The sequence below is a fragment of the Lynx canadensis genome, chromosome A1, assembly GCF_007474595.2.
Source record: "Lynx canadensis isolate LIC74 chromosome A1, mLynCan4.pri.v2, whole genome shotgun sequence".
NCBI classification, from domain to species: domain Eukaryota; kingdom Metazoa; phylum Chordata; class Mammalia; order Carnivora; family Felidae; genus Lynx; species Lynx canadensis.
This window is the reverse complement of record NC_044303.2, coordinates 22,762,427-22,788,278: the sequence shown is the minus strand read 5'-3', so window position 1 is coordinate 22,788,278 and position 25,852 is coordinate 22,762,427. Positions and strand designations below refer to the sequence as shown.

The 25,852-nt window shown below is 37.0% G+C and overlaps 1 protein-coding gene across 5 annotated transcripts in view; it reads left to right on the top strand.

Annotated features, from left to right (window-relative positions):
- The first annotated feature begins 2,444 nt into the window (after nt 1–2,444).
- Nucleotides 2,445–25,852, top strand: part of RB1 (RB transcriptional corepressor 1) — a 180,627-nt gene continuing 157,219 nt past the window's right edge. For 4 of the 5 annotated variants that reach the window (XM_030310532.1, XM_030310551.1, XM_030310528.1 and 1 more), the window contains exons 1-2: nt 2,445–2,767; nt 5,511–5,637. In XM_030310532.1, the coding sequence (XP_030166392.1) occupies nt 2,628–2,767; nt 5,511–5,637 (267 nt within the window). In that variant the 5' untranslated portion in view covers nt 2,445–2,627. The remainder of the gene's footprint in view (nt 2,768–5,510; nt 5,638–25,852) is intronic. The other variant, XM_030310557.1, reaches the window with a different exon arrangement.

Sequence of the window (25,852 nt, the reverse complement as noted above, 5' to 3'; positions counted from 1 at the left end):
TGAAGAATCTGCAGAATTTCTAATATTTCTTTGGTTGTGCAACAGAAAGCTGTGGGGGATATAAAACTTTTGATCAATGCAATTGCTCCTAAGTTGTGTGTAAGGGTATTTTATTTTATTTTATTTTATTTTAGTTTAGTTTAGTTTAGTTTACTTACTTTGAGAGAGAGAAAGTGGGAGTAGGGGAGGGGCCGAGAGAGAGAGGAAAGAGAGAGAATCCCAAGCAGGTTTTACCCTGTCAGTGCAGGACTTGACACAGGACTCAAACCCAAGAACCATGAGATCATGACCTGAGCTGAAGTCGGATGCTTAACTGATTGAGCCCCCAGGTGCCTGGTGTGTAAGGATTTTAAATGTAGTGGGGAACATAGTTAAATTAATCCATGATAAAGATACACATCGTTTTGCAAGTTGAAAAATCTCTGATGTATCACAATTGTGGTAAATCTAGAGGTTGATAAACTGGGTTTAAATAAAGCAAGTCATATCTACATGTAGAGAGTTTACTTCAGTTCCCAGAACTTTCCTCTGCTCTCTTGGCCCGTCTACTTTTAGCAAACAAGCACTTACTGTGTGCCTAACACTGTGTTGGCTACTATAAAGCTACAATGATGCCTAAGATTTGGTCTCTACTTGGAAGGGGCTCAGAGGACAAATGTTATCAGTCACAATGCTTTCTGGTAGAAACAACTGAAAACCCCAGCTCAGTTGAGGTCAGCCCCAGAGTTGGTCAAGTCAGACTCAGTTGTCACCGAGGAGGCAGATTTTTTTGCTATTATTACTGTTAACATCATTAACATTTCTGCCTTATCCTCAGGTCAGCTTGCCTGAAGTCACAATGGCTGCAGCAACTGTTTAAGTGTCACATTCTCATGGAAATAGTTAAGGGCAGAAGAACTGTGTCATCTCTGTATCTCATTTTATCAGGCTGCCAGCAGACAGCCTTTGATCCTGCAAAGACCAAAACTGCATCCTGAGCAGTTAGTTAGCCTACACTAACCCAGGCAGATGAGTAAAATTACCACTTTGATGGTACTCATTCTCTGTAGCTGAGGCTGGGTATGAGCCCTACTTCTGACAAGCTTTTGGCCCCAGAGAGATTTTTCCTGAACTTGGGCCAGACTGGCTGTTGAGTAGGCAAATGACTGCCAACCCTTTTCACATCCTGACATATATCATGGTATATACAGAAGATGCAAATTGTGCAAATCGCTAAAATAAACCCAAGAGGCTTGCAGCCATGACTTGCTTGAAGGCTCCCCCTGCCTCAGCTCTGTTCAGCTGTTCCAAGGATGAGGGGATTCACATCAGAACACGGCTATATTGTATTCACAGTGCCTCAGTAGGGAAGTTCTGATTGGGCAATCCACTGGGTCTGCCAAAGAGAGAAAACCATGTATTCATATTAGACGGTCTATTATTACAGTAAATATTAAGACACAGAAGAGACACAGCTTTTAAACCAGTTTGATGGTGTAAGCTCTTTTAGCAAGCTCTTCTCTGATGTCTTTGTGCCTTTGCACATGCTCCTCTCTTCTGGGCGCATTCCTTGTCAACACAACATAATGGTTAAGCAGAATCATATCCTCGGCAACCCATCAGTTCTGTAATGCTGGGCAAATTAATTAACTCCTCTGAGCGTGTTTCCCCATCTGGAAACAGAAATGATACTACTACTCATTTCAAAGGGTTGTTTCTGAGGATTAAGATAATTAGTTAAAATGGCCAGCACAACCCCTGGTACATAGTAAGCCCTCCTTACATGTTAGGTCTGCCTGGCAAACTTCCATTCAGCTGCCACCGCTTCTCTGAAGATGTCCCATAGACATTTCGATGGTGCCTCGTTTTTTACATCGCTATTAAAACATTTATCACACTACAATCTGTTCTTTGCGCACTCCTCCTCTCTCCTTCCCTAAACAGCGATCCTAAAAGGCCAGTAATTGTTCTACACTTTCCATCTCCCAGTGATCCTCAGAGTTCTGTTTGCATCAAGCATTCCACAAAGGTTTGTTTTTGTTTTGGCCGATTCTGAGTAACGGATTGGGCGGGAGGAGCGTGGTACAGAGGGACGGCACCGCCCACGGAGGGAGAGGGGCGTGCCCGCCCTGGGTGCACACACTTGATATTCCCGGCGGGGCCTGAGCTGCGTGCAGCCCCAGATCAACCCACAGATAAAAACGGGGCCCAATCTCACGCACCAGACTGTGCAGTGCCCCGTTACCGGCACCCAGGCCTGGAGGGGAGAATTTCGAGTAGAGACACGTCCGGGCGGCGGCGGCTGCCTCAGAGAGAGTGCCTCGGCCCAGGCCGGGGGGCCCACGCCCAGGCCGCCCGACCTCACGCCCCCGCCCAGCACACCGCTGGGCGCCCCGGTTCCCTCCCGACGCCGGCGGGCTCGGGAGCCTCGCGGACGTGACGCCGCGGGCGGAAGTGACGTTTTCCCGCGGTTGGACGCGGCGCTCGGTTGCCGGGCGGGGGAGGGCTTGTCCGGTTTCTCTCAGGGGACGTTCAAATTATTTTTGTAACGGGAGTCGGGAGAGGACGGGGCGTGCCCCGAAGTGCGCGCGTCCTCCTTCCCCGGCTCTTCGCCACCACTCACTGGCTCCTACCCTGGGGGGGGAGTCATGCCGCCCAAAACCCCCCGGAGAGCAGCAGCCGCAGCCGCCGCTGCCGCCGCCGCCGCCGAACCCCCGGCGCCGCCGCCGCCCCCTCCTGAAGAGGACCCCGAGCAGGACAGCGGCCCCGAGGACTTGCCTCTGCCCAGGTGAGCGAGCGGAGCCGCAGCGGCCGTCTCGAGAGAAGGGCGCCTCGAGAGTGCGTCGGGGCGGGCACCCCAGCGTCTAGGCGGGGGCGCGTCTCCGCCGGCTGCGCGTCCCGGCGGGAGGAGGGTTCTCCCTTGTCCCCCAGCACCGCGGAGCGCCTGGACGGGGGTGACAGGGGTCTGGCTTCTGGAGCGAGGGGAGGGAATCCGGGAAGGGTCTCGGCTCCAGCTTGACAGGTGTCGGGCGGGTGGGGCTCGGGTCCCTGAGCAAAGTGACAGGTGCCGCCTTTCCTCCTCCAGGCGGAAAGGCTCGCCGGCGGAGGGTGTTTTTGAGGCGCCATCGAACGCAAAAAAGAAAAATGACTGGCTGGTGTCTGGTGGAGAGTTCGTCTCCTGTTGAGATTTGTAACATTTCGGTGGTCGTGTTTGACTTTCTGTTTTGGTCTCCTGAGATGCAACAGCTGAAAGTGTTTTCCTCTGGGCGTGCACTGCATCCGAAGCCCAGTCCTGGAAACGCCAACCAGGAAAGCTATGGGACGTGAAGTGCAGGGTTCTGCGTGTCAGTTGCCCACAGTGTACTCGGCTGAGGTGCTTTGTGGCGTTTCCTTGTAACAGTGCTTTGAGGTCTTGGGGATTCAGAGCCATCAGTAGTGACTGGAGGGTCATAACACTTGAGAGGAACTGGCGTATGGGCAAAAGTTTTGTGAGACGTTTAGTCTAAGTGCTTGAAAGTTTCTGAACTTTTATTCCTGTCGCATAAAACTCTTCTATGTTAAGCTTCAGCATTTTTCATTCTTTCTTACATTTTGCCTTTGAGCCAGACAACAAACATCCTTGTGTTTCTCTCTCTCTCTCTCTCTCTCTCTCTTTCTTTTTTGTTTGGGTACGAAATTAGTGATGATCGTGTGCTCACATTAAACTTTTTTTCTTCCCCAAGTGGAATCTAAATTTAGGCGAGTAGAACATGACAGGGAGATATTTATTGTACTGCGACATCCTATTTTTCTTGATTGTGATACTTTATGGTTAAAAAGCTAAGGTTGAAAGAGTATGATTGCCATTATTATTGTCAGTACTGGTCCTGCTTTGAGACTACATGTAGATTGCTGGGAAATGGAACTCCTTTCTTTCCCTCACCACTTCCTCTCCATTTTTGTCCTTTACCAAGTCCTTTTCTTTCAACTTTCCAGATACAGAGTTCAAGCATATTGCAAAAGATAGGAATGGGCTTTTGGGATGGTTTGTGAAAGGCTATTGAAAATACATCTGTTTAAGTGGATTGTCTTATGGGTCAGTTAAAAATCATACTCACTATTTAAAAAAAAATGTGAAACGTTCTGGGAGAAGACAGAAGTTTAATTTCTGATTAAGCTCTGATGTATCCAATACTTGAAAGTTGGCATTTGGAAAAAGCAGTAAATATACCTTAAAGAATCCCCTGTTACCCATAGAGCTTTGGAAGCATTCTCAATTATTGTAGGGTAGCCAGAAATACTGAAATTATGGCCATCACTTGGGAAAAGAAGGCCTTTCTTCCCCGACCCAACATTGTTATTCATCTTTAAATGGTGGAACTACCAAAAATTCTCCTGTTAAGTCCAAACCATACAAAATACACTGTACTCTTGATTATCCTTACCCACAAAAGTTTTCATTAGTATGGGCAGTTCAGCTCTGCAGATTAGCTGCTTAGCAAGAGTAAAACTACTGGCTGGCAGTCTGAAGCCTAGCAATTTGCTTAGGGGTGGATTCAGGGCCCACTCCACCTGCACTTTTCAGTGAGATTTTTTCCACCTTGACAGCTGAGATCTTTTTTTCTGTTGCATTTTATCTGGCTTAAGTGGTGAAGTTAGAAGGGAAACCTTCACTAGGAATAGCACTTCACCCCCCGTGGTGGTGTAACCAAAAGTTAATTGTGTTTTGAAGGAGGGTTGGCAGTCTAGAATAGTGGTCAAGGGCATGGGTTATGGAATTAAACTGTTGGGTTTCCCACTTACTGGCCATTGCCTAGTTGAGTACTTTAACTTCTCTGATTTGGTACTTGTCTGTAAAAGAAGAATAATAAGAGTGCTTATCTAATAGACTGATGTGCATTTAAGGTACTTTGTACAGGGTTAGTGTAAATACTCAAAAATTAGTAGCTATTCCTCACACTAGTTATTATTATTAAGTGTGAGACATTAAATGAATGAACAGGAACTAGCCAACAAGAAATTATTGACTACCAATAATGGGTAAGGAAGATTGAGGAGAAAAGGATAAAATAAGCATAGCAATACTTTATGTTAATCGTTACGTAAGAAATGCTAGTAGGTAGAGAGATTATATGAGATATTGGTTAAGTGTAGACTGCATTTTAGCAGTCGCTGATACTAAATTGATTCTGAAATATTATATATGGGCTTTCCTCTTTTTGCTGTTATCGTCATCCCAGTTTTCCCATACAGCTTTAGCTATCATGCTTACTTACTTTTACAAAGCTATTTTTTTGTGCTGAAGTGTATGTGATTCACCAGGCCAGCAAACCTTTTTCATTGTGTGGTATTTTTGTTGGAAAGACTATGAAAAAAGATAAATATGTTTAAAATTCTACCTGTAGTTTTCTTCAAAGATAAATAAGATTTTAAAGTAGTTAGTGATGCTTTTTTTCCAGAACAGTGCTGTTATATGCAAACCATTGAAACAAATATTTAATTAGTTTGATTTGTAAGTATATGCCTATTATATATCTATTTTTATCTGGCAGGCTTGTATTTGAAGAAACTGAAGAACCTGATTTTATTGCATTATGTCAGAAATTAAAGATACCAGATCATGTCAGAGAAAGAGCTTGGTTTACTTGGGAAAAAGTTTCATCTGTGGATGGAGTGTTGGTAAGGATTTCCTTAACATTTTTTGAAAAAAATTTTCTGGTTTAAAAAATTATTTTGGAAAATAGAAAAATATAAAGAAAAGAAAAGCTAGTAATAATTCTGTTATCCAGTAATAATTATGTTATTCTGATTAGCATTAAAAAATTTTTTTAGCATTAAAAGTTTTTTTCAAATCTCCCCATATAAACCCCTCCAAAGTATTTTAAAGCAAATCTGAGATGATATATTTTATTCATATACTTTACTCTGGTACAAAGAGTTATTGAAAAGCAAAGCCATACCTTATAAAATAATCTTTAATATTTTATAAACTTAAATTTAAATAAATTTAAATAAATTAAATTTAAATAAATTTAAATTTAATCAAAATTTAAATTTTAAATTTAAATAAGTATTTAAATTTCCTGATTGTTTCAGAATTAGTTTTGTTAGAATTTAGAATCTTTGATAGCATTTGATATATTCCATTTTTTTTCTTTTCAGAGGTGTGTGTGTGTGTGTGTGTGTGTATGTGTGATACTACTAACACTACTAACACCAGCAAATAATTCCTAGTGCTTTATATGTACTGGAGGAATATTATAAGCATTTTGCAAACAACCCCATTCAACATCCATTGAGATATGAAATAAAAAAATCTTTGTTTTACATGTAAATTTTTAGAAGGTGATACTGAAGTAGAGTGAGGTTAAGTAACTTGACCAAGGTCTCTGGCTAATAACATTTAGGACACAGATTTGGGATCATACATATAGTTATACATAGTTACATATAATAGTTTTGTATCTTATACAATTTTTTCTCAACATGAGCATTTTATTAATATTTTCTGATATTTAATATAGTTTCCAATGGTACTATAATATTTAATACATTAGATATATTTTGATTTTTTTCAATATATGAAATTTATTGTCAAATTGGTTTCCATACAACACCCAGTGCTCATCCCAAAAGGTGCCCTCCTCAATACTCATCACCCACCCTCCCCTCCTCCCACCCCCCATCAACCCTCAGTTTGTTCTCAGTTTTTATATTTTGATTTTTTAACTCTTACTGTTATTGGACATTTTTTCCCCCAACTTTTTGGCACATAAATGATGTGATAAACATCCTTATTCAGAAGAATAATGCCTGGCACAAAGTAAGCCCTTGATAATTTAATGAGTGAAACTCTGATTGTTAGAATACATTTTGAATTACTGTGTCAAAAGCTATGAATATGTATAAAACTTTTGATAGTTAAATTACACTCTAGACAGATACTTTAATGAATTTACTTTTAACAGCATCATATTAGTGTACATATCTGTCTGGTTTTACTGATCAGATTAACACAACAAAATATGTTTTGTATATCATAAAAATATTTAAGACCATTACAAAATCTGGTATCTTAGTCCATTTGGGCTACTGTAACAAGATACCACAGACTGGGTGGCTCATAAACAACAGAAATTTATTTCTCACAGTTCTGGAGGCTGGCAAGTCCAAGATCATAGTGCTGGCCGATTCTCTGTGTGAGGGCCTATTTTCTGTTTCATAGACAGTGCCATGCCACTGGCCTCACATGGTGGAAGGGGTGACAGCTTTCTTGAGCCTCTTTTTAAGGATACTGGTCCCATTCATTAGGACAGAGCCCTTGTGACCTGATCACTTCCTAAAGGCCACAACTCCTAATACCATCACATTGGGCATTAGGTTTTAAGGATATGAATTGTGGGGGATTGTGCACAAGCATTCAGTGCAATAGCATCTGGTAATAAAAAAGAGAAAATGAATCCAATTTCAAACACCTGAATATAATCTGGAACTCCTTACTAAAAAAGGAGGAATATTGAAGTATCTTGGATGAATGACTTTGGTATTATCGTCCCAAAGCATCTAATGTATATTTTCACTGATTTGGGTACTTCATGTAACAAAGTTTTTTTTGTGCATGTGCAGTTAAAGATAGTCATAGCTCTGTCACCTCTCATAAATGCTAGGCTTTTAGTTTTCAGAAAGTTGGAAAGGAGTAGTAGATTATAGAGAGAATTGGTGAATATAGTTTCCAGTTTATGAGTGGGTTATGTTCCCAGTCTTTCTAAGTACAATATAGTAGTTAGGTTTCCAGGCTAGCTCACACAAAACTTTTTTTGTACTGAACTATAACAGTAATAGTTTTCATCATTGAGGCCCTTTTAGGCTTCAGACTTGACTACAAGTACAAGTAAATATTACTACTTTCTTACCCTATGTTTTTTCTCCTAATGGAGCTGATGAGGGGACTAGGGGATGTGAAATCATTCTTGGTGGTATGCTGGAGGAAGACAAGGAATTTCATGTTATCTTTGGGATATTGGGTACTTTTTTTTTTTTTTTTTTTTTTTGCAGGGTGTATGACAGAGGAGGTATGGTATTATCCTGTTATAAATACCAGACATTTATGTAGAAATATTATTTTAAGAGATATTAACTTTTTGAGGGTTGGCCTGAGATTTAACCTGTTTATACAATATCTAAGGGAGAATGTAACAGTGTGTGCAGACAAGTGAATGTAATGACAAAATTAACCAGTTTCTGATGCAGCTGTTCTGTTCTAGCTATTCTAGATAGCAGTTGGTTATCTTCTTTGAAACAAGAGAAGGAATTAGTAACTCAGGGAACTCTGGAAACTGAAAGTAGGTGATATTTATTGGAATAAAGGATGGATTAAGAGCAAGGATTTGTCATCAGACTAGACTGACTCAAGTCTCAGTTCTACCTTTTACTACCTCCATGATCTTGAACAAGTTACCTAAATCTCCAAGTCTCAGTTTTGTTATTTGTATAAAGGATTAACAATAATTTCTGGATCTTGGAGTTAAAATGTGGGTTAAATAACTTTATGCGTACAAAACACTTGTTAGTGTAAATGAAGGCCTGTATTAAATCATGCAGCCAGAATAATTTGACTTAAGAATTACCCTCGAAAATTTTTATTAATATAATTTTAAGAGAACTTAAGAATCAGTTAAAATACTTTAATTTTTAAAGTTTTTATATAATTCCAGTTCATTAACATGATTAGTGTAATATTAGTTTCAGGTGTACAATATAATGCTTCATCACTTACATTCAGCATGTGGTGCTCATCACAAGTGCACTCCTCAATCCCCATTACCTATTTAACCTATCCTCCCACTCATCCAGACCAATTCTGTTTCTTGGTTTGCCTCTCTCTCTTTTTCCCTTTGCTTATTTGTTTTTAAGTTCCACATATGAGTGAAGTCATATTGTATTTTACTTTCTCTGACTTCACTTAGCATAACACTCTCTAGCTCCATCCATGTAATTGTAATTTTTGTGTCTGAGTAATATACTGTTCTGTATATATACCACATATTTATCCATTCATCAGTCGATGGACGCTTGGGCTATTTCCATAATTTGGCTATTGTAAATAATGCTGCTGTAAACATTGGGTATCCCTTTGAATTAGTATTTTTGTATTCTTTGAGCAAATACCTAGTAGTGCAGTTGCTGGATTATAGATAGTTTTATTTTGAACTTTTTGAGGAACCTCCATACTGTTTTCCAGAGTGGCTATACCAGTTTGCATTCCCACTAACAGTGCATGAGGGTACTCCTTTCTCCACATCCTTCCAACACCTACTGTTTCTTGTGTTGTTGATTTTAGCCCTTCTGATAGGCATGGGGTGGTATCTCATTGTAGTTTTGATTTGTGTTTCCCTGATGATGAATGATGTTGAGCATCTTTTCATGTGTCTGTTGGCCATCTGTATGTCTTCCTTAGAAAAATGTCTATTCATGTCTTGTGCCCATTTTTAAATTGGATTATTTGTTTTTTGGGTGTTGAGTTTTATTTGTTCTTCATATATTTTGGATACTAACCCTTTATCAGATATGTCATTTGGAAATATCTTCTCCCATTCCATAGATTGCCTTTTAGTTTGTTGATTGTTCACTTTGCAGGAGCTTTTTATTTTGATCAAGTCCCAGTAGTTTATTTTTGCTTTTGTTCCCTTGCCTCAGGAGACCTGTCTAGAAAGAAGTTTCTGTGGCCAGTGTCAAAGAGGTTACTGCCTGTGTTCTCCTCTAGGATTTTGATGGTTTTCTGTCTCACATTTTGTCTTTCATTCATTTTGAATTTATTTTTGTGTTTGGTGTAAGAAAGTGGCCCAGTTTCATTCTTTTGCATGTTGCTCTCCAGTTTTCCCAGCACTCTCTTCACCTCTTCCATTTGGTGAAGAGACTGTCTTTTTTCTATTGGATATTATTTCCTGCTTTGTTGAAGATTAATTGAGTATATAGTTGTGGGTTCATTTATGCATTTTCTGTTCCATTGATCTATGTGTCTGTTTTTGTGCCAGTATTATACTGTTTTGATCACTACAGCTTTGTAATATAACTTGAAATCTGGAATTGTGATACCTCCAGCTTTGCTTTTCAAGAAAGGATAAGAACCATATGATCATTTCACTATTTGTAGATGACATTGTACTCTATACAGAAAACTCGAAAGTCCAGCAAAAAACTGCTAGAACTGATACACGAATTCAGTAAAGTCACAGGCTACAAAATCAGTGTGCAGAAATATGTTCCATTTCTGAACACCAATAATGAAACAGAAAGAGAAAATAAAATTAAGGAATAGATCTCATTTACAATTGCACCCAAAACAGTAAGATACTTCCCAAGACGTGAAAGACCTTTACTATGAAAACTATAGAACACTGAGGAAAGAAATTGAAAGGACACCAAGAAATGGAAAGACATTACATTCTTATGGATTAGAAGAAAAAAATTATTAAAATGTCTATACTACCCAAAGCAATCTACACATTTAATGCAATTCCTATTAAAATACCAACAGCATTTTTCACAGAGCTTAGAACAAACAGTCCTTAAATTTTTATGGAACCATGAAAGACCCCAAAATAGCCAAAGAAACATTGAAAATAGTTGAATTTATAAAGGTATGTGTAATGATTTTGATGTAATTTTGGTAAAACTTAAGGAAAGTTTGTGGTATTTTGTCTAGAAAAGTGTTTTTTTCCTTTTTGTATAAACGTTTAATGGATGTAATATTAGTGATTGTTGTCATTACATTAGATTGTATTCATACTGCATATAACATATAAATAAGGGACTTTTCATTAAGAAATTGGCCAGGAGTGTTGTTCATGTTGGGATTTACAGTGAATCAGTTAGAATTTTGATTTTCTTCTGCATCTTAAATCATTGCATGGTAGAGTGGAGAAGACCTTGGACCTTGAAGCAGGAAAGTTTTGATTGTAGTAGTTGCAGTGTAGCTGTAGGATTTTAGATAAATTGGTTGATTCTCCAAGTCTCAGTTTGTTCATCTGTAGAGCAGAAATGATGCCTGAATGCTGTCCTCGTAGGGTTTCGTGTGTCTGTGTCCATTCAAGAGCTATGAAATATATTGCCCTTGATAGAGGCATTTGTTTTTGTGATACGGGTCATTATATTTAGAAAGATAATTAAAATGAATAGTTTGGAATTGGAGTAACAGTAGCCATTCCATGTAAGTTATACTACAGACATATGAAGAGTCATATACTACAGACATATGAAGAGTTTTTTTTAATAAACTTAAAAAACAGAATATTTAAAAATTAAGTGTAATAGAAGGTATATACCTGTTATTTTCTAGTTATTAGTACTATATTTACCCTTTCTTTTGAATATGGTGCTCATATTCTGATTACGTGTGAGTATTGCTGAGAAAAAAAAATCATTTAAGAACATATACGTGAATGTTATATTTTGTCTTACAGATAGAGGCTATTTGCAACTTCTTTTATTTCTGATTCTGCTTCTAAGGTTAATTTTTCACATCTTATTATGGAGAATTTTAGAGATTTATAAAAATAGGTTAATAGTGTGAACTCTCATATACCTCTTAACCAATTATAAATCATGGCCAAACTATATTTCTCTCTGATTCCAGATTATTTTAAAGTAAATTCAGGTTATGTTGTCTCACCAATAAATATCTCACTATGCATGATCTTGTATTCTTTTTTTTTTAAAGTTTATTTATTTATTATGAGAGAGAGAGAGAGAGAGAGAGAATATCCCAAGTAGGCTCTGTACTATCAGCACAAAGCCCTGTGTGGGGCTAGAACTCATGAACTGCAAGATCAAGAGTGGGATGTTTAACTGACTGAGCCATCCAGGCACCCCTTCAGTATGCATTGTCTTTTTAAAAAGTGACTTCTGTTCATCACATCTAACAAAATTGGTGCAAATTTTCTATTATTGGATATCCAGTGTTCAAAATTTCTCGATTATTTATAATTTTTTTTTCATGTGCTCTAATCAGGATCAAAATAAAGTTCATATATTGTGATTGATTGACTTCTGTCTTAAATCTCTTAATCTGTAGGTTTTACCTACCCCCTTTCTTCTCTTACAATTTAGTTGAAGAAACTGGATTGTTTATCCTGTAGAATTTCCTACAGTGTGTATTTTGCAGATTGCATCTCCTCTATTGTTTAACATAATTGTCTAATTCTCTGTATTTCCTGGAAATAGAGCAGGCCTTAGAGGCCTGATCAGATCCTGGTTTGATATTTTCTGGAAGAAATACTTCAGAGATATTTTTGTAGATACCAATTGGCAGGCACATATCTTGTTAATCTTTCTCTCTCTCTTTTTTTTTTTTTTTTTTTTGATGTAAGCAGTTATTGATCACCATTAACTGGATCTATAGGATTGCTAAAACTTTATCATTCCTCTCTCAACTATTAGTTGTAATTCTGTAAAGAGAAACTTTCCTCTATTAACTGTTATTATTCTAAAGTGTAGTTTATTCAGGAAAGGAAGGCTAGATGAGAGATTTATGGTTTGCTTTTACTTACTACTTTTTAAACTAAAAATTTGTAAGCTCTTCCAAAGATGGCCAGTGATTATAATCATCTTTTTAAGTATTATGTTGACCGTACCAGTAGACCAGTTGGAGTACATACATAGGTGTTTAATAAGATCTTTACTCAATAATTGACATATTTTATAATTGGATAATGTTATATAAATGGGATCATACATTATTTAACCTTTGGGATTGGCTTTTTTCAGCATAATTCCCTGGAGAATAATTGAAGTTATATATCAGTATATTAGTTTGATAGGGCTGCTATAACAAAATACTACAGACTGGGTGACTTATCAGAAATTTTGTCATGTTTCTGGAGCCTGGAAGTCCAAGTTAAGGTGTCTGCAGATTTAGTTTCTTCTGGGACCTCTCTATTTGGTTTGCAGATGGCTGCCTTCTCCTTGTGCTCTAAAATGGTTTTCCTGTGCACACACTCCCTTGTGTGTTTGTGTGTCCAAATTTCCTGTTCTTATAAGGACACTATAATCAGGTTGGATTAGGGCTCACCAAATGTCCTCATTTTAATTTACTGTACCCCTTTTGAAGTCCTGACTTAAAAAAAAAACAGTCACATTCTTGGGTACTTAGGTTAGTACTTCAACATATGAGTTTTGCAGGGGTGGGGAGCACAAGTCAGCCCATTGCAATTTATTATTGTTGTTTAGTAGTATTCCATGGTATGGCTGGACCACAGTTTGTGTAACCATTCACTCCTTGAAAGATACCTGCTCTCTTCATAGGTTTTAACTGTTGTGAATACAGCTGCTTTGAACATTTGTATATAGGTTTTTGTACAGATACCAGTTTTCATTTTCCTAGGAGATAAATATCCAAGAGTGCAATTGCTGGCCATATGGTATGGTCATGCAAGTCATATGGTGTGGTCATATATGCTTAATTGTGTAAGAGCCGCCAAACTTTGTTTCAGAGTGGCTGTACCATTTTGTATTACTATCAATATATGCGTGTTCCAGTTTCCCAGCATCTTTGCCAACATTTGGTGGTTTTACTTTTTTTTTTTTTAATATTAGCCATTTTTCTCAGTATGTAGTGATATCTTATTGTGGTTTTAATTTACATTTTTCTGATGGCTAATGATATGGAATATTTTTTTAATAGACTTTTTAGAATAGTTTTAGGTTCACAACAAAATTGAGCAAAAGGTACAGAGATTTCCCATATTCCCCCTGCCCCCATAAATGCTTAACCTTTTCCACTGTCACCATTCCCACAAGAGTGCTACATTTGTTACAGTTAGTGAACTAATACTGACACATCATTATCACCCAAAGTCCATAGCTGCTGAAAGTCTTCTAAATGTGCTTATTTGCCATTTGTTTATCATCAGTGAAATGTCTCTTTACGTTTTTTGCCCATTTTGAGTTTCCATAGGTTTTTTATATTCACAGCTATGTCATGTGTGAATAATGACAGCTTTATTTCTTCCTTTCTAATCTTTTTGCTTTTTTTTTCTTGTCTGTTGCACTGGCTAAGATTTCAATACAGTGTTGAATAGAAGTGCTAAGAGTTCCTGCTCTTAGAAAGAAATCATTCTGTCTTTTAGCATTAAGTATAATGTCAGGAGTAGGTTTTTCTTAGGTGTTGTTTATCACATTAAGGAATTTTCTTTCTATTCCTAGTTTGCAGAGATTTTTTTTATATCAGAAATAAATGTTGGAGTTTCTGAAATGTGTTTTCTGCATCTATCGTGATAATCATATTTTTCCTTTATTAGACTGTTGATATGATGAGTGATATTGCCTGTTAAAACAACTTTCCCTTCTTGGATAAATTCCACTTGATCATAATATAGTATCCCTTTCATATATTGTTGGATTTGATTTGCTAAACTTTTAAGAATTTTTGTACTATGTGTTTACAAGGGATATTGGTCTGTAGTTTTTTCTTTATGGTTATGGGTTTTTTTTCTAGTTTTTTTTTTTTTCAATTTTTGTTGGACGTTTTGACAGAATAATTCTGGCCTTATAGAATGAATTGGGAAATTGTTCTCTTCAATTTTTTCATAGAGTTTGTACAAAATTGATATTATTAAATGTTTGGTAAAACCATAACCATATGAGTCTCAAGGGTTTTTTTTTTCTTTTGTGGGAAGGTTTTTAACTACAAATTCAATTTCTTTAAATAGATATGGGCAATTCAGTTTTATTACTGTTTTAGTGAGCTTGGGCAATGTATGTTTTTCAAGGAATGTGTCCATCTAAGTTGTTGAACTGGCAGAAAATTGTTTATAATCTTTTATTATTGTACTTTATTATATCTTAGTATTACTTAATAAACTTTACTATTAATATATTTTACATGATATGCATCATATATTAATTTAATGCATGATGAAATTATTCTCTTTATCCCTGTTTTTTTGCTCTGAAGTCTTTTTCTGTTAAAAAAAATTTTTTTTTAATATTTATTTATTGTTGAGAGAGAGAGATACAGAGTGTGAACGGGGGAGGGACAGAGAGAGGAAGACACAATCTGAAGCCGGCTCCAGGCTCTGAGCTTTCAGCACAGAGCCTGATATGGGGCTTGAACTCATGAACTGAGACATCATGACCTAAGCCGACCAAAGTTGGATGCTTAGCCAACTGAGCCACCCAGGCGCCCTGAAATCTTTTTCTAATATTAATATAAACACTTAAGCTCTCTTTTGACAAGTATTTAGCATTGTATACTTTTTTAAAAAAAAAACTCTTAACCTCTTTGTATCTTTATTCAGTTGACCCTTGCACAACATGGGTTTGAAGTAAGTGGGTCCACCATACCTGGATTTATTTTCAGTAAATATGCTACAGTACTATACGTGTATTTTCTCTTCCTTATGATTTTCTTAGTAACATTTTCTTTAGTATATAATACATGTAACAAATGAATTATGTGTTAGTCGACTGTATATATTATCAGTAAGGCTTCTGGTCAACAGTAGACTATTAGTAGTTAAGTTTTGGGGAAATGAAAATTATAGTTGGATGTTCAACTGCACAGGGGTCAGCAGCCTTAACTCCCATGTTGTTCAAGGGTCAACTGTATTTAATGTGGGTGGGTTTCTTGTAGGCTGCATATAGTTGAGCCGGTCTTTGCCTCTTAATTGGGGTTTTTAAACCATTGACATTTAAAGTGGTTTTTGAAATGGTTGGGTTTAAATCTGCCACCTTGCTATTTGTTTCTACTTGTCTCATTTTTTCTTTGTCTCTTTCCTCTCTTTTTATGACTTTGTTTGGATTGGCCATTTTTTATGATTCCTTTTTTGTCATTTGTTGGCTTGTTAGCTATAACTTTTTTGTGTTATTCATTTCAGGGTTTATAGTATATATTTGAAACTTTTCATAGTCTATTTTCTTTTTTTTTCCTCAAGAGAAAGAAAACAGTTTTATTTTGAACAGGCATTAAACCAAAATGTGATACCTATCACAAGTAATCTGCTGAGAGACTTCAAAACAGAAGGAATCTCACCCTTTTATAGACAGGCAGTGGCAGCCCATTACATATATGCTTTTGAGATAAACAAGAAGTAGTCCTCACGTAAGAGGACTCGACAGTACCATTTGTCACATGCAGTTCACTTTAGATTCACTTGGTAATGAGGGTGACGATCTGTTTTAGTTAATTGGCTTTGTCCAAAAGAAAAAGAAACTCCTCACATTTTATGACAAGAGGTAATTTTGCCACCTAGAGCACGGTGCCTGCTAAAGTTAGGGTCCTACTGTCCTACAGAGCCTGGGAGATAGTGGTGCTACCTTCCTTGATGGTTGCATTTCAAAGAGATGGATCCTAGGTCCTTGAGAAAGACATCCCTGGGTCAGAAAGCTGGCAAGAATCTTAGCTTTTAAAATACATAACAGAAACAAGGAGTTTACAATTAAAAGTTTTCTTTTTTTTTCTTTTTTTCTTTTTTACATGTTTATTTTTGAGAGCGAGAGAGAGAAAGAGAGAGTGTGAGCACGAGCTGGGGAGGGGCAGGGAGAGAGAGGATCCGAAGCAGGCTCTGTGCTGACAGCAGAGAGCCAATGTGGGACTGAAACTCATGAACCATGAGATCTTGATGTAAGCAGAAATCAGATGTTTAACCAACTGAGCCACCCAGGTGCCCCTATAAGTTTTCTAAAGTATATGCTCTAAGAAGAGAGGGGAAATCACTTCTCTTTTTTTAAATTTGCATTTATCCTTATACTTGTCACCCCCTTTCTCTCTTCTTTTTTCTTTTTTTTAAATTTAAATTTTAGTTAGTTAACATACAGTATAGTATTGGTTTCAGGAGTAGAATTCAGTGATTCATCACTTACATACAACACCCAGTGCTGATCATAACATGGCCTCCTTAGTAACCATCACCCGTCTAGCCCATCTCCCACTCACCTCCCTCCATCAACTCATAATTTGTTCTCTGTCACTAAGAGTCTCTTATGGTTTGTTTCCCTCTCTTCTCTTCCCCTGCTTTCCTATATGTTCATCTGTTTTGTTTCTTAAATTACACATGAGTGAAATCATATAGTATTTGTCTTTCTCTGATTGGTTTATTTTGCTTAGCATAATACTCTCTAGCTCCATCCGTGTCATTGCAAATGGCAAGATTTCATTCTTTTTGATGGCTGAGTAATATTCCTCTGTGTGTGTGTGTGTGTGTGTGTGTGTGTGTGCGCGCGCGTGCGCGCGTGCGCGCCACATCTTCTTTATCCATTCATCAGTCAGTGGACATTGGGCTCCCTCCATAGTTTGGCTATTGTTGATAATGCTGCTATAAACATTGGGATCCATGTACTCCTTTGAATCTGTATTTTTGTATCCTTTGGTTAACTACCTAATAGTGCAATTGCTGGGTTGTAGAGTAGCTCTATTTTTAACTATTTGAGGAACCTCCATACTGTTTTCCAGAGTGGCTGCATCAGTTTGCATTCTCACCAACAGTGCAAGAGGGTTCCCCTTTCTCCACATCCACACCAATACCTGTTGTTTCTTGTGTTGTTGGTTTTAGCCATTCTGACAGGTGTGAGGTGGTATCTAAATGTGGTTTTGATTTGTATTTTCTGATTATGAGTGATGTTGAACATTTTTTCAGGTGTCTTTAAGCCATCTGGGTGTCTTCTTTGGAGAGGTGTCTATTTGTGTCTTCTGCCCTTTGTTAACTGGGTTGTTTGTTTTTTGGGTATTGAGTTTGATAAGTCCTTTATAGATTTTAGATACTAACCCTTCATCAGATATGTTGCTTTCAATTATCTCCTCCCATTCCATATGCCGCCTTTTAGTTTTGCTGATTGGTACCTTCACCATGCAGAAGCTTTTTATCTTGATGAAGTCCCAGTAGTTCAGGTTTGCTTTTGTCTCTCTTGCCTTCAGTGATGTGTCTACTAAGAAGTTGCTGCAGCTGAGCTCAAAGAGGTTGCTACCTGAGTTTTCCTCTAGGATTTTGATGGTTTATTATCTCACATTTAGGTCTTTCATCCCGTTTGAATTTATTTTTGTGTATGGTGTAAGAGAGTGGTCCAGTTTTAATCTTCTACGTGTTGCTGTCCATTTCACTGTTGAAGAGACTTTTTTCCGTTGGATATTCTTTCCTGCTTTAAGATTAGTTGACCATATAGTTGTGGCATAGTCTATTTCCAAATGATTTTTACTATTGAATGTATATTATAAAAACTATGTCACTATATTTTTCATGTCTTCCCTCATGGTCTTTGTCCTATTGTCATACATTTTACTTGTATATGTAAAACCCCATAATACGGTGCTATTATTTTTGCTTTAACCAATTTTTTTAAAGGAAATTTAAATAGTAATTTAAAAAAGAGTCTTTAAAATAGCCATGTAGCTACCGTTTCCAGTGCTCGTCCTTCTTTTATAAAGATCCATATTTCCATCTGGCATCATTTCCTTCTGCTTGAAGGATTTTCCTTAACATTTTCTATAGACATCAGACATGGTGATGATTTCTTTCAGCATTTGTACATCTGAAAAGGTCTGTATTTTGCCTTAGTTTTTAAGATACTTCCACTGGTTAAAAAATTGTAGTTTGACTTTTTTCCCCCAGTACTTTAAAGATGCTGTCTTGCTGTGTTCTAGCTTGCATTGTTTCCAAAGAGAAGTCTGCTGTCATCCAAATCTTTGTTTCTCTGTATGTGAAATGTTTTGTGTTTTTTTTTTATGTTTATTTATTTTTGAGAGAGTATTAGAGCGGGAGGAGCAGAGAGAGAGGTAGACACAGAATTGGAAGCAGGCTCCAGGCTCTGAGCTGTCAGCACAGAGCCTGACATGCTGACGCGGGGCTTGAACTCATGAACTGCGAGATCATGACCTGAGCTGAAGTCAGATGCTCAACTGACCGAGCCATCCAGGAGCCCCTGTTTTTTGTTTTTGTTTTTTTAACTTTGTTTATTTTTGAGGGAGAGAGAGAGCAGGAGCAGGGTGAGGGGCAGAGAGAGAGGGAGAGAGAATCTCAAGCAGGCTCCACACTGTGTATGGAGCCTAAGGCAGTGCTCAAACCCATGAACATGACCTAAGTGAAAATCAAGAGTGGGATGCTTAACTGACTAAGCCACCCAGGTACCTTCTGTATGTGAAATGTTGTATTTTATGATCTTCTCTTTCTCCCTAGAGTGTTTTAGCATTTTGATCGTGATATTTAATGGTGTAGTTTTTAAGATTTTCATGTTTGAGGTTCATTTTACTTCTTGAATGTGTAGGTTTATAGTTTTCATCAAATTTGGAAACAGTTTGGCCATTATGTCTTCAAATAAAGCTTTTTTTGGTCCTTTTTCTTTCTCTCCTCTCCTTCATGGTCTCTAATTATATATTATATTTAGCTATGTGACATTTTCCCACAGTTCATTGATCCTCTATTCAGATTTTTGGTCTTCAGTTGCTGTGCATTTCATTTTGGATGATTCCTTTTGCTTTATCCTTAAATTTACCTGCCTTTAATCCCATTCAGTGTACTTCTCACCACACATTTAAGAATTTTCATATTTAGAAGTTGAATTTAGCGGTTTTTAAAAAATATATATTCTATGTCTGTGCTTATTACATCTTTGCTATAGCTCAAAGGTTGGCAAACTTTTTCTGTAAAGGGTCAGATAATACAAATTTTAGGTGATGCAATCTCTGTCATTGTAGCTTGAAAACAGTCACAGACAAAGTGCAAATGAATAAGTGTGGCTGTATTCCAATAACTTTATAAAAGTGGGCATGCTGGATTTGATTGTAGTTTGCTGACCTCTGGGATAGCTTCTTGAAAATATGAGGTACTGTTATAATAACCGTTTTAATGTCCGTATCTAATAATTCTATATCTGATTTTTTACATTCTAATGGATTTTTGTCCTTTTTGTGGTTATTTTCCTGTTTTTTGTATATCTAATAACCTTCATTTGGCTGTAGACATTGTAAATTTGTGTATTAGGTATTTCATTAATTTTTGTATTCCTGATAATATTCTTAATCTTTCTTCTGGGTTCATTAAGTTTTTTGGACACAGGTTGATCCTTTCAGGTTTTACTTTTAAGATTTATTAGGTGACATTAGAGTTGGGCTTAGTCTAGGGCAGAGATTCTCAATTTTGCCACTATTGACATTTTGGGCTGGATAATTCTTTGTTACGGGGGCTGTCTTGTGTGTTTTAGAATGTTTAGGGGCATGATGCCAGGCTTCAATCTACTAGATGCCTGTAGTACACCCTGCCCAGTTGTGAAAATTGTACCCAGATTATTGCCATATGTCCACTGGGAAGTAAAAATATCACTAGGTAACAACCACCTGTCTAGCATTAAATACTCTATTGAGGTAAGCCTCTTTAATGTATACCCTTTGTATTACCATGAAGTTTTCTCCTCTGGCCATTGGGAACAGGCACTACTCCCAGCCGGTGTGAGCCATAAATGTTCCTCACCTGCATGTGCTAATTGAGGGGAATCCATTGCAGATCTCTGGAGTTTCTCTGTGTAGCTCTCTTCTCTTTGGTACTCTGCACTGTGAATTCTAGGTGCTTTGACTTCCTCAGACTTCTAGTTCTGTCCAGCCAGTCCAGCGAGACCATTGGGCTGTCCTTGGTTTTTCCCTCCTTGCACTGCTATCTGGAATTATTCACCAGGAAGTAGCTTAAACATTTATAGGGCTCACCTTGTATATTCCCTGAGTCTTGGAGATTACTCTTCTTTATTGTCTAAGGTCTAGAGCCTTGAGTTATATTATGTATCTGTTTCCATTTTCTTTTCTTTTTTGTTTGTTTATTTTGGGCAGAACCATAAATCTGGTCCTAGTTACTTCATCAAAAGTTGGAGCAGAGGGGCACCCACGTGGCTCAGGTGGTTGAGCGTCTGACTTCGGCTCAGGTCATGATCTCTTGGTTCATGGGTTCGAGCCCTCCATCAGGCCTGCTGCTGTCAGTGCAGAGCCCACTTTGGATCTTATGTACCTCTGGTTCTCTGCCTCTCCCTTGCTCACATTCTCTCTCTCAAAAATAAATAAAACATTAAAAAAAAAGTTGAAGCAGAAATCCTCAGTAAAATATTTTTCACGTTTTTAAAAATTTTTCTTAGTGGTTACTGTGTGGCTTGCAATACACAACTTACCAGATTTTACCGATTTAATTCCATTAAGATACAAAAAGTTTACTATTACACAGTTCTAATCTCTCCTTCCTTTTTTATGGTATTTTTATACATACTATGTCTGTATATCTTAGAAACACAAGAATGTAAGAGAAATAAGCAGAGGATAAATAAATTTATAGAGGTTTTTCAAAAATTCATATATTAACTTCTTTAAATTCAACATTTTTGGTTCTCTATTATTCCTTGTTCTGTTCTACCTCTTTCTCCACCTCCCCCCTTTTGTAAAATTTAATCTCTTCTTCCTTTTTAAAAAAAATTTAAATGTTTATTTACCTTTGAGAGAGAGAGAGACAGAGAGAGACAGAGTATGGGTAGGGGATGAACAGGGAGAGAGAGGGAGACACAGAATCCCAAGCAGGCTCCAGGCTCTAGGCTCTGAGCTGTCAGCACAGAGCTCGACGCGGGGCTCGAACTCGTGAACTGCAAGGTCATGACCTGAGCTGAAGTCGGACACTTAACTGACTGAGCCACCCAGGCACCTCTCTTCTCTTCCATCTTAACTGTGAATCCAAGTTATTATCTGGTATCATTTCCTTATTCCAATGTAGTTTCATTCCCACCATCTTTTTTTATGTTGTTATTATCAAACATACTACATATCTTTATGTTATGGGCCTGACAGTAAAATTTTAGATTTTTTAAAAAAAATTGCTTTTTAAAATCAGTTGGAAGGAAAGAGAAATATGCAATGATACTATATTTTGTCATTACCTATTTACCTTTACACACATTATTCGTGTAGATTTTAATTATAGTCTATTGTCATTTCCTCTTAGCCTGAAGAAATTCTTTAGTACATCGTGTAAGGCAGGTTTGGTTTTAGTTCTTTCATTTTTTGTTAATCTGGGAATACCTTTATTTTGCTTTGATTTTTGAAAGATAGATTTGCTGGATATAGGATTATTAGTTCGTGGTTTTATTCTTTCAGCTCTCTGAATAGATCATTAATTCCTTCCTCAACTTCATTGTTTCTGATGAGAAGTCAGCTGTTAATCTTACTGTGATTTCATTTGTATTGATAAATCCTTTATTCTCTTGATGTTTTTAAGATTTTCTCTATTTTTGTTCTTAAACTTTTTTAGTGTGATGTGTCTGGGTGTAGATATCTTTGCATTTTTCCCATTTGGAGTTTGTTGATCTTCTTGGATGTATAGATTAGTATTCTCTCAAATATTAAGGAGACTTGAGTTAATTCCTAGATTTGTTTTTAAAATACATACTGCCAGGGGTGCCTGGCTGGCTCAGTCAGTTGAGCATCCAACTCTTGATTTCAGCTCAGGTCATGGTCCCAGAGTTGTGGGATCAAGCCCCGCATTGGGCTCTGTCCTGAGTGTGAAGCCTTCTTGGGATTCATTCTCTCTCAATAACTCAACTCTCAATCTCTCTCTCCCCCCCCCCACCCCCCTCTCCCACTGTGCTCATTCTCTCTCAAATAAAAAAAAAATACTTACTGCTAATGTACATAGACATACATATTACTCCAGAAAAAGATGTAGATCAAAAACCTTATATTAGATTATTTTCCAGTCCTTCAAAATTTATTGAGACTTGTTTTATGGCTCATCTTTGTGTTCTGTCCTGGTTAACATATGTTCACTTGGTAAAATTCATTAGTGAAGTTATCTTTGGAGTTTTTGGGCAAATTTTAAACTTTTTACTCAATTTCTGTAATAGATATAGTATTATTTAGGTTATCTGTTTCTTCCTGAGTATATATTAATAATTTGTGTCTTACATGGAATTTGTGCATATCATCTAAGTTGTTAAATTTTCAGGAAGGACTTTTTTCCCTCCTTTTCAAAATCTACTTCTTAGTAGATGTTGTTTTTTTTAGAGCATTGTTAGGTTCACAGTAAAATTGAGGAAAAAGCACACAAATTTCCCACATACCCCCTGTTCCCAATATTCACAGCCTTCCCCGCTATCAATATCCTGCACTAGAGTGGTATATTTATTATAGTTGAGCCTTCATTGACACATCATAATCACCCAAAGTCCATAATTTACCTTAGGCTTCACTCTTGGTATATTATTTTCTACATTGGGACAGATTTGTGTAATAGCATTTACTGATCATTGAAATATCATACAGAGTATTTTCACTGCCCTGAAAATTCTCTGTGCTCTGCTTATTCATCCTTCTCCTCCCCCACCACAGCAACGACTGATCTTTTTACTGTCTACATAGTTTTGTCTTTTTTAGAGTGTCATATAGTTGGAATCACATAGTTTCTAGCCTTTTCAGTTTGGCTTCTTTTCCCTTAGTTATGTGTATTTGAGGTGCTCTGTGTCTTGAATGTTTTGATAGCTCATTTTTGTTTTAGCCCTGAATAATATTCCATTATTTAGATGTACCATTTTTTGTTTATCAAGTCATCTGCTGAAGGACATCTTTGTTGGTTCCCAGTTTTGGCAGTTATGAATAAAACCACTCTAAAAACCCATGTATAAGTTTTTATGGGGATAGAAGTTTTCAGCTCTTTGGGTAAATACCAAGGACAGTGATTTCTGGATCCTATGGTAAGAGTTCGTTTATAAGAAAGTGCCAAACTGTTTTCCAAAGTGGCTGCATCATTTTGAATTTCCACTGGTAATGGAAGTTCTTTTTGCTCTACATTCTCAGCAGCATTTGGTTTTGTCAGCGTTTTGGAATTTGGCCATGGTAATAGGTGCAGTATCTCATTGTTTTAATTTGCAATTCTCTAATGGCATATGATGTAGAATATTTTTTAATATGCTTACTTGCTATCGGTACACTTTTTTTGAGAGATACCGATTCAGACCATGTGCCCATTTTTTAATCAGTTCATTTTCTTGTGGAATTTTAAGAGTTTGTGTATTTTGGATAACAGTTCTTTATCAAATACATCTTTTGCAAATATTTTCTCCTTCTGTGCCTTGACTTCTTGTTTTCTTGACCGTGTCTTTCATGCAGCAGAAATGATTAATGAAGTCTAGGTTATCAGTTCTTCCTTTGGTGAATCTTGCCTTTGGTGTTGTATCTAAAAAGTCATTGCCATCATGCTTTCTGATTTCAAACTATATTACAAAGCTGTAGTAATCAAAACAGTATGGAGTTGGCATAAAAACAGACTCCTAGATAAATGCTGTGGAATATCCCAGAAATAAATCCATGCATATATGGCCAATTAATTTATTACAAAAGGAGCCAAAAATATAAAATGGGGATAGGACAGTCTCTTCAAAAGATGGTACTGAGAAAACTGGACAGCCAAATGTGAATGAAACTGGACCACTATTTTGTACCATACATAAACATCAACTCCAAATGGATTAAGACTTGAACATAAGACCTAAAAGCCTAAAACTAGAAGAAGATGTAAATGGTAAGCTTCTTGACATTGATTTTGGTAATGATTTTTTGGGATTGATAGCAAAAGCAAAGGCACCAAAAGTAAAAACAAGCAAGTGGGAATATATCGAACTAAAAAGCTTCTGCTCAACAAAGGAAACCGTCAACAAAATGAAAAGGCAACCTACTGAATAGCAGAATGTGTTTGCAAATCATATATCTGATACAGGGTTCATTTCTAAGATACATAAAAAACTCAATGGCAAAGAAGCCAACAATCCAGTTAAAAGATGGGCAGAGGATTTGAATAGACATTTTCCCAAAGGAGACACGCATATGGCCAACAGGTACATGAAAAGATGCTTAGCATCACTCATCATCAGGGAAATGCAAATCAAAACCACAATGAGATATCCCTTCACATCAGTTAGAATGACTGTTATCAAAAAAGACAAGAAATAATAAGTGTTGGTGAAGATTTAGAGAAAAGGGACTCTGGTGCATCGTTGGTGAGCATATAAACTGGTGCAGCAATATGCAAAACAATATGAAGGTTTTTTTAAAAATTGAAAATAGAACTACCATATGATCCATCATTCTACTTCTGGGTGTGTGTGTGTGTGTGTGTATGTGTGTATATATATGCATACACACATATATACATACATACATATATAAATATAGTGGAATATTATTCTGCCATAATAAAGAAAGAAATCTTAACATTGCAACAACATGGAGAGATCTTGAGGACCTTATGTTAAGTGAAATAAGTCAATCAGAGAAGGACAAATGCCATGTGACCTCACTTATATGTAGGATCTAAAAAAACTGAACTTACAGAGACCAGATTGGTGGTTACCATGGGTAGGTAACCTTTAGCGGATGGGCAGTATGGATGAAGGTGATCCAAAAGTATAGTCTTCCAGTTAAAAACAACCAAGTCATGAGATGACTTATTAAATAACTAATTAAATAAATAAGTAATGTAAAACATGGTAACTATAGTTAATTTTGTATTTTATATTTAAAAGTTGCTGAGAGAGTATACCTTAGAAGTTCACGAGAAAAAACATTGTAATTATGTGTGGTGAGGGATGTTACATAGACTTAGTGTGATCCTTTCACAACATACACAAATATTGAATCATAATGTTGTACACCAGAAACTAATATGTTATACTCCAATCATACCTAAATTAAAGTCTTTGCCAAACCTAAGGTCAACCAGATTTTCCTTATTTTACCTTTTAGGAATTTTATAGTTTTCCATTTTACGTTTAGGTCTGTGATCCATTTTGAGTTAATTTTTGTGAAGGGTATAAGGTCTGTGTGTCTAGATTCATTGTTTTGTAGGTGTATATCCAGTTGTTCTAATACTGTTTGTGGAAAATACATTTT